The sequence below is a fragment of the Triplophysa rosa genome, linkage group LG23, assembly GCF_024868665.1.
Source record: "Triplophysa rosa linkage group LG23, Trosa_1v2, whole genome shotgun sequence".
Lineage (NCBI taxonomy): Eukaryota > Metazoa > Chordata > Actinopteri > Cypriniformes > Nemacheilidae > Triplophysa > Triplophysa rosa.
The window spans coordinates 15,816,961-15,826,241 of record NC_079912.1 but is presented as its reverse complement, the minus strand read 5'-3'; the positions used below and the strand labels follow the sequence as shown (position 1 = coordinate 15,826,241).

Sequence of the window (9,281 nt, the reverse complement as noted above, 5' to 3'; positions counted from 1 at the left end):
TCTTTTCAGGCGCAGACTGTTCGGTCAGGGATTAGATACCTTCCGCTCCTCTCTTCACCTGTGAAATTTCAGAGCCAGCCTAACTGAAAAGGGGCATTGTTTCCCAATGTAAGGAATGCCAGTGTTGTCTACAATGAAAATACTTAATTTGCACTGGAATTTGGAGACCGTCTGACAATAGTGAAGATGATCTCCAAGTTTAAACCATAAATCAGGGTCACCCTTTAGGATGCACCGTAAATCAGGGTCACCCAATCGTACCCACATAAGCATAAAGCAACAATGGAGTCAGGACTTCACTACCCGACTACTGCTAGGCTCTTAACCACCCAAAGCAAATTTTACTGCTTTTGTCAACTTACCATTGCATCCCCTTTTTTAAAATGTGAGGGGGAAAATGTAGTAAGTAGCACACAGAGAGGTCCACTATAACCAGGAATGAAGAAGGAAAGGCCAAGATTTGGCTTGATCCTATGCCAGGTGCACTCACACATTTGAACTCCATAGGCACTACAGAGAAAAAAGAGAAAGTACAGGAAAATAAAGGGCCCCTTACCATGGCACATTAAACGTCGTTTTGAATCATGACTTATATGTACACACATCTATTATTTACAGTAAATATGCTCCATACTTGAAGAGATGGGGCATAGATGGTCAGCATCTGCAATCACTGCAATTGTTTTTATAAGTATTATTATGTAATTACAACAAACAGAACGTTAAAGCCCTCAAAAGTGCACTTTTGTAAACAGCTACTTTGGCCAATTTGTAAAGCAAAACAGTTTATTTTCTTGTATAAAAGGTGAGAGGTGTTCATTTTATAACTAACAGCGCCATCTTCTGGCAATTTTAAATTCTGTGTTTCAGGGCGTTTGATTGGTCCGTTCGGGATTGACGTGAGCTTGGTACCAACTGGGAGATGAATAGTTCTCAACAGACCAATCAGAAATCAGCACTAGGCACGCCCACAAGCGGTGTAACGAGCAAGTGTGTGATTCTGAATCGGGTATGTGCGTCTCCGAATATTATCTCACATTTGTTGCTTTTATGCAGTTTATGCACGTTTTTACGTGCCATATCATTATTGGTTCCTGGTTTATTTAAATTATGAGTGATTATTACGTTCACGTGTTTTAATAAGCTGTTGATGTTAATTTACTGGGTAACGTTAGCAGATTAGCATCAAGCAAAACCATTGGCTTCTAAAGTTATACGATATTACTCCGCTAATTCCTACATTCGTTCATTACTTCATTTAAAACCTAAATACCTTCATAGTATTTGCTTTACATTATTGTTTTGCGGACCATATAACGTTAGACAGTTGTAGCAGGACCAAACTGTTGTGTTGCCAGGATTTCCTTCCCCCTGCGCAAACTCCACGCCTATATTTAGTTCCACACAAAAAATAATGACTTGACTGGAATTAAAAACACATTAACGATGCTTGACCGGTGTGTTGTATTTATGTTTACATAGTTGTTAATGTATTACTGTAGTTTTTACATCCTTAAACCATAAAAACATGACTGGACAAAATTGATTCCTTAAAGAAAATGACATTACAATAAACTATATTGCCATAAACTGAAGCAAAACAAGGAAACTAAATGGTCCTAACACAAGCAATATTTTCTTCTTGTAAATGAATTTTCGTTAGGGGTGAAACATGGTCCAGACTTTTTTTTATATCGCATTCAAACAATCTACAGGAGAGCCGGGGACCTTAAATCAGGATTGAAGATCTTTTCAGTTCCTGTGTGCTCCGTTCACCTTAGACCCTATTTACATTCGTCCTCATACAGTATGAATACAAAGATCTACTAACGGACCTGTTCATTTTCATTTTTGCATTCCAGAACCATGACTGAGATGGAGGCAGACGTTCAGCCAAAGAAGAGCAAAACCCTTATCATACGACATCTGCCCAGAGAACTCAACAGAGACGAGAAGCATGATCTCCTTAAGTATTTCGGTGCCTCCGCCGTCAGAGTGCTGTCAGACAAGGGACCCCTAGTAAGTCGTGAGATCTGCTTGTAAGAAACTTGTAAATTGCCGTGGGTAAATGGTGCAGTGTTCTTTAAAAAAGTACACCTGTTTTTATCCTTGTCTGCAGAAGCATATGGCATTTGCAAGTTTTAGCAGCGAAGCTTCAGCGTCTAAGGTAAAACAAAAATGTGCGTTTCTGCGGGGTGAACTTGATAAAAGAGCTGCTTTTGACAAATGATAATAAACTGAATCGTTCTTCCTATGTGCAGGCACTCAACAGACTCCATCAGCTGAGAATTCTTGGTCACACGCTTGTTGTTGAGTTTGGAAAGGATCAGGACAATGTCAGTGTATTGAAAGACCCGCCTGTTTCTGACAGGTAGATTGAAAAAATCAATGATAATAGACTTTTAGCTATTCTAGTGGACGCTGCACTTCCCACTTCCAATATAAGCTGTCGGGACTTGGCTCTGATTCGCTAAGCACTCTAGATGCGGCCTATTTGGCTCTATTTTCAGAACCATCATGTATGTATGTTTATTATCCCAGGGATGATTGGTTTTTTCCTTTTTGTTATTTGAAGGTCACATTTGATTTTTTTGACCATGCATGCACGTATTTAAAATACTTTATGCGTAGATTTTTTGTTTAATCATTTCATTTTTTAAATGCATGAATTTGATTTCCATTGCTTGTTAGCAAACTAATGTGAATGTGAACTATTACAAAAGTGCACAGGACAGGTGTCCATCTTTGAATACATCCTTATGTATAATAAGTCACAACAGTTTAACTTCATGTTTCAGTGGTGCTGAGACCCAAGCAGAGAAAGAGAAGAAGGAAAAACCGCAACGCAGTGCGCCCCTGGTGGACAACAGCATCGCTCCCAATCTGGGGTAAGTGTGCCAATGCATCCTTGATTGCCCAAATTGTCACTGTGTTTATGATGTCACTGGAGATATGAGACAGGCTAACGCTATTCATTGACGTCCTGCACCTGGTGTCAGTAGTTCAAGCCCTGGTAACCCTGTAGGTATATGCCCACAGCCAAGCAGAGAGAAAGTTAGAGACTGGCTGTCACCATCCTTCTCATGTCCAATTACAGGACCATGTCTCCATGTGTCTGTTCTGCCGTGACAGCCCGTCTGTTTTTGCCATGTGGTGGCACCAGGTGGCCTTTGATAAAGAGACCGTGGGCTAAGAAATAATTTTGCATGAAGAGAGCCTCACCTTCACTTAACGAGCAGAGCCGTGACGGATTTTTATTTATTTATTTCAGCATCTCGTGCTCATACCAGGGCGTGTTGTTAAAAGTGTGATGAGATCAGAAATTGCAATAAAGATATTTAATGTTTATAAGTTAGATCTTGCGATGTTAACAGGTATAGCTGGAAATGTGTATCTTGATCGTTCTATTAGAATTCCATTTACATTTTTAATAGCCAAATAATTGTTTGGTTAAAATTTTGCTGTTCATCGGTATGCTTTTGATGCAGCGGAATATATTGCGGTTTATTTTATATGTTGTTTTTAGTGCTGCTTCACACTTCTGTTTATGTGATAAGCATCACCCTGATTTTTCATAAATTTTGACATATCCTAATGGTAATGTAATTGAAAAGATGCTCAATGTTGTAGCTAGTTTATCTGAGAGAGAGATACTGCTCCATTCCTAAACACAGGTGCTTATGGGCACTTTACAAAACACCAAACCTTTGTACCTTGCTACATATTTATCCGTCACCGTTATTTTGGTGCATTTTGTCACGGGCAGCATTTCTAGAAATGTTTCTTCCCCGACTCCAATCCGAGACTAACAACGGTCAATTTTTACATGCGCTTGTTTTTTTTCCTCCCACAGGTTGAAATTTCAAAGAAACCCGACGCTGAAATATTTATACCCTCCTCCTTCAAGGGGAATTTTGACAAACATTACACACACGCTTCTGAGTGTGCCCAAGTTCTACGTTCAAGTAAGATCTCTCGCTTTTATTTATATCGGTTTTATTTATCTCTTCATGTTGAGAATGTGTTAACAAGCACATCATTATGAGTATCGGTATCTCTTGCCCTATTAAGCAAACATGACACCACTTTCAGGGTTGGTTTTCAGTTCATTCCAGAATACACGCAAATGCATGCTAGAAAACCTGATTTTGCTCTTAGAATGGCACTAATGTGATTTTTGAATCAAATCCTTTCTCTAAAACATCAAGCCACAATATTTAGAGGGAATTATACCGATAGTATTAATATCACGCTCATGTGGGAGGGATGAGTGATGTATTTAACATTAGCCCTCAAGCTACGGCTCACGACGGAGAGGTTGTTATTCGCCGTGCCGCCTTTTGGTGGCACTAGATTTCTGACAAAGAGGCTGGCGGGTTGAACAATATTAAATCCCCTGCTCATAGCTCAGTTAAAGAGCCATCAGTGAACCTAAATATATTCCCACACAGCATTCTGGGTTACATATGGAGCCAGGGTCACAATTATTGTTTGTGTCGTAGAAATTCACAATACCAGCTGTGTACAAACCAAAACTCACACACGCGTACACAGGTGGTCTTGGATCTTTTCTTCACATAATGAACGAGTGTTTTCTCCACAGGTTCTTCATTTGATGAATAAGATGAACCTCCCCAGTCCGTTTGGTCCAGTGACGGCCCCTCCTCCAATGGTGAGCTGCTGTTATACGCTCTTGTAAACGTTCGTCTTTTTGAGTGGTTGGGAAAGAGAAGAAAATTCAAACAACCAAATTCAGCGTGACTTAAAAAAACGCTACGGTTTTGCAAACAAACACACAACATGATTCTCGTCTGAATTAAAGGTCGACCTCAGAACCGATGCTTTGCTTTTTACAGACTCATCGATAAAAGCACTCCTCTGATATTGATGAACTGGAGGCTTGTTCAGGGGAGCGTTGGGTCCACAGAGAAAGGATAACCTATTCATTTGTGCCTTTTCAGTTTGAGATGCCCCCAGGCCCATTGCCGCCCATGCCCCCACCCTACCCTCCAGAGAACCCCCCACTTCCAGGGCGTGAGGAGGGGGCGTCAGGGAGCGAAGAAGAATCGGAGTATGAGAGTGGAGATGATGAAGACAAAGAGAGGTAGCTAATATTGCATATTTAGTCCGTCAGTTGATTCACCATCATATCATACAAGACCTGTATATGACTCTCTTTTTACTGTTGAACACAAAGAAGATATTTTGAGAAACGTGTCTGTGATTTTGTGGTCGTCCAATGGAAGTCAATGGCGGTCGGTGTTGTTCGGTCACCAGCGTTTTTCAAAATATCTTCTTTTTGTGTTGTAGTACCTACTGTAGTACTTTAGTCAGACTCAGCCACCAGCATCGGCACAGTTATTCATTAATCGATTGTTTGTCACCAGTGTAGCAGCAGTATTCCATTTATTTCGTTCACTCTTGTATTTGACCTTATTTTCAAAAGCCATACATGTTTAATAGCTTCTTTTTCCTGCACTCCTCAAAGGATGATCAGACTGATGGGACTTGTTAACCAGCCATGCAAAAGACCGCTGCGAACAAAGACTTCTTCTAAGAGAAAGAAACCCAGACTAAAGGATCTCCTGTTTGTTCCCAAACCAGATTCCCATGGGTAAGCTTCTCAGTTGTTCTTCAATAACACTAAATTACACCTAAAGAGTACCTTCATGTTCCTAACAAAGCAATATGGAATGCACAAACATATTCCTGATAGGTCATATGAGATTGTCTTCTATCTATCAGCACCGCAGTCCTGCAGCCAGAAGACGTTTTCGAGCAACCTCATGCGCTAGGACAGAAAAAGATTGAGTTTCATATATCAGCGGAGGTGTCCTCCATCCTCGAGGGGCCCGAACAGGATCAGAAGCAGCATTCCACAGATGCGACTGAAGGTAAAGCGGCGAACTTTCCGTTCCCCTGCCACTCCTTCCTTCCCGTCATCCATTTATCTATCCACCCACCCGCATAACCGAACGTGCCCCAAGTTCACTCATCCATTTTGAGCGGACCTGCTCAATTAACACAGCAATTAGCCCTGAGAATGGTGACTCAGCTGGAGAGAAGATTTAATGTATCGACTTGTCATCAGGCCAGGCTGTCTCGCCGTAAGGGGCCGAGACCCTCCTCTGCGTCGGGATAACCCTAAAAGTTTATTCGAGGAAAGTGGCTGAACTTAGAGGTGCTATTATCAAACAAAAAATACAAATCTGTTCGGTGCGAGTCATCATTGGCGGCACTCTATGCAGATGAGACAATACAAGTGAGCTCAAATCGAAATCACCCCTCTCTTGTTTACCTTATCTTTTTCTGTTTGTTTTGCATTAATGTCTGTAGAAAAAAATGACGAAAAAGCTTTCTAAGGCAAAAACAAGCGGCAGGCGCTCAAGGCATGGGAGTTTGTTTCATTACGCTTGCTTTCAAGCGATAAACAATACGTTTACGAATCAAACGAAATGCACTTCTGTGAGCGGAATTTATCTGGAATGACTTGCTGCTCTAGAACACATTCAGAAAACTAGATCTGTCAGACAAGTTTCCGGAGGATTTGTGTAGCCTCGCTGCTTCTCGTAATTCCTTACGGCTTACTGCCAAGCGCCAGCTGACATCTCCAACTGTGCAGTGAAAGAACCTGAAAGGATGCCCCGTGGAGCATGACCCCACGCAGACACGCCGGCGTAAACCTTAGAGATTAATACACTCGCCTGTTTTTTCGGCTGTATATTTTACGCGCGTCTTGTTATCGATGACAGGATTGGAATGTAATCGATTTCACTTTTAGGCCCCCTGCTTAGTGCAGCTATCGGGGCATGCAGACGACAACTTCACTTGTCATTTTCAAAATTTGCAACAGGCTGCTTGGTGCAGACAACATGACAGCGAGTCTGAGGCAGATTGAAATGGAGCACAGTGGCAGTTAGAATCACATTATAATTATGTTCATGCGGTTTTTTCCAGACATGGCTACGACGGAGGCTCCAGCTCAGGAAGCCACAGAAGGGTTCGGGAAGATCTACCCGAGCGTTCAGGCCCCCAGACAAGAGGAAGACGTAGAGGAAGATGAGGACATACCCTCCGAGTTCATCTCTAGGAGAGAGCTAGAGAGAGGCAGACTCTCCAGAGATGGTGAGAGACTCTCCAAGCGTGCATGCGAACAGAAGCTTTTCTTTCTTTCTTTCTTTCTTTTGAGTGTTCGATCTTTAGAGGAAATTCATATTTAATGAGACGCACTAGACAGACGTCATATGCCTGTTTGCATTTATCAGATGATTTTGTTTGATTATTTAAATAGGAATTTAATTGAGTTGTTCTCTGTAGTATGGTTAACTATTATGTTTGACTATTTCTAAGCATTTAAGAGTGGGATTTCGGATTCGATTGATGTATTTTCTTTTTATGTTTTCTCTTTGTGCAGAGATAAAGAAAATGTCTGTGTTTAAGAATTACGAACCCGGTGAATCAACCTGCAGACTTTACGTGAAGAATATTGCAAAGCAAGTCGAAGAAAAAGTACGTATCTGCTTTACATAGACAAACAAAACATTATTAAATAGACTCGTGGTCGACCGATATGGGTTTACAATGGCCAATAATACTAATATCACAAAAGTTGGTTGATTTTTGTTCCAGCATACTTTAGTCAAGTGGGACATGTTCGACATCATTTGTTGACCCTGAAACAACATTCAATATCAAAAAAGCCAAAAATGAAGTTTAATTGATCAAGCTTTTTATTACATTTAACAATATATTCCAAATACAGTACGTATGATGCCTCTAAATTCTAGTTTATTTAACCATTGTTTCACTTTGTGGCCTACAGTAGTTTAACGCTTCTTGACACGCATCATTTCAGCTACAAAACGTAATCTTTTCCACAGGATCTGAAGTTCATCTACGGCCGGTATATCGACATCTCCTCAGAGGAGCAGAGAAACATGTAAGCACCCCGGGCCCTTGTCTGGGACCGTAAATCCGCCAATCAAAATCAAAGCAAACATCACCCCTATGTTTCTTGGGAGCGGTGAATGAAAGAGTTGTTCGTGATCACGTGCTGATGTGTAAGTGTGTTTGGTCCCGCCAGGTTTGATATCGTGTTGATGAGAGAAGGCCGGATGAAAGGGCAAGCTTTCATCGGACTCCCGAGCGAGAGGAGTGCGGAGAAGGCCCTGAAGGAAACCAATGGATATGTTCTTCATGACAAACCTCTCGTAGTGGTATCCTTTGTTTTTGGGCTGTTTTGGCATGGTGTCGCCGGTGGTATAGATGATTCAGAAATCCACAAATCAAAGTTCGCTTGAAAATTCTTTATTATATCTTAATACGTATTTGTGTGTTTCTTGTTGTTACACATTAAATGACTTTGTCATAATCCTTAACACAAACACCAGCAATTTGCCCGATCTGCAAAACCTAAACCGGAATCTGCCGATTCAAAGAAAGGAGGAAAAAAACACTGAATTCTGAAGGGTGAACGCATACATTTGAGGTCAGTATTTTGGTTTTATTTGATTTTTTTAAACCGTACCTGAACCATTAAGCATCATGGGTGGTAAAGATTTGATCACACTGAAAGCTTGGTTATCTTATTTTAAACTTAACCTAAGATTTCTATTTGTTTAAGATGTTGCATCATAGTACTTCACTCGTGAGTCTACAGGAACTCCAACTTTACAATATCCTTTAAAATATCCTTTAAAAAAATATTTTAGATTTGTGTTTGTGTGTAGGTTTACAAATTTCCTTGCGTACTGTAGATAATAGAAAAGTGTCTTCTTTCATATAAATAACAATAAATGTATTGTCCAAAATGCCAAGCAGTGTTTATTCATCACTGCCCTATAACATAAAACTATTTTATTTTATGCATAAAACTTATTCATTTTCTTTTTTTCCCCTCACAGATTTTATTGCGCTGCTGTTGAATCCTGATGGGCTGAACCGTTTTTCTCTGATATTTTTGCAATAAAATATAAACCAAATGTTGGTTATTTCTGTGGTCTGTAACCTTCACTGAAACGGCTGGCCAATTTTGAGACTCTCATAACAATATTGTTCATATATACTTTTATTTTTTAATATCGTTTTATTAATGTGGGTTGTTTGTGCGCGCAGGAAACGAAAGGTCAGATCCTGATGTTTAATGGTACCAGTATTGTTGTGCGCGCCTGGCGCGTGCCTTTGATGGCAAGCAGAATAAATTTAGAAATAACTATCAGTCAGCCGAGTCGTCTTCCAGTGGCAGGGCTAACAGATGGTGCTGTCTTTACAGCAGAGAATAC

At 40.6% G+C, this 9,281-nt stretch overlaps 1 protein-coding gene across 2 annotated transcripts; it reads left to right on the top strand.

Moving 5' to 3' along the window:
- The first annotated feature begins 946 nt into the window (after positions 1–946).
- rnpc3 (RNA-binding region (RNP1, RRM) containing 3) lies at positions 947–9,027 on the top strand. Of its 2 annotated transcripts, none has more exons than XM_057322711.1 (16): positions 947–1,009; positions 1,863–2,019; positions 2,120–2,167; positions 2,262–2,371; positions 2,799–2,888; positions 3,854–3,965; positions 4,604–4,672; positions 4,962–5,104; positions 5,489–5,614; positions 5,746–5,894; positions 6,958–7,125; positions 7,415–7,509; positions 7,881–7,939; positions 8,084–8,216; positions 8,391–8,488; positions 8,904–9,027. In XM_057322711.1, exons 2-15 carry the CDS (start codon positions 1,867–1,869, stop codon positions 8,457–8,459), a joined length of 1,524 nt encoding a protein of 507 aa, XP_057178694.1. In that variant the 5' UTR covers positions 947–1,009; positions 1,863–1,866; the 3' UTR covers positions 8,460–8,488; positions 8,904–9,027. The 2 variants fall into 2 exon arrangements, with proteins under 2 accessions (XP_057178694.1, XP_057178692.1); XM_057322709.1 differs by having other exon boundaries at positions 8,624–9,006.
- Positions 9,028–9,281: the final 254 nt, after the last annotated feature.

Bases quoted from the DNA above. Each gene is read 5' to 3' on its own strand.
- rnpc3 (XM_057322711.1), top strand. From the start codon at position 1,867: ATGACTGAGATGGAGGCAGACGTTCAGCCAAAGAAGAGCAAAACCCTT. The intron at 4,673-4,961 runs GTGAGCTGCTGT...GTGCCTTTTCAG, and splicing joins TGACGGCCCCTCCTCCAATG to TTTGAGATGCCCCCAGGCCC. The intron at 7,510-7,880 runs GTACGTATCTGC...TCTTTTCCACAG, and splicing joins CAAAGCAAGTCGAAGAAAAA to GATCTGAAGTTCATCTACGG.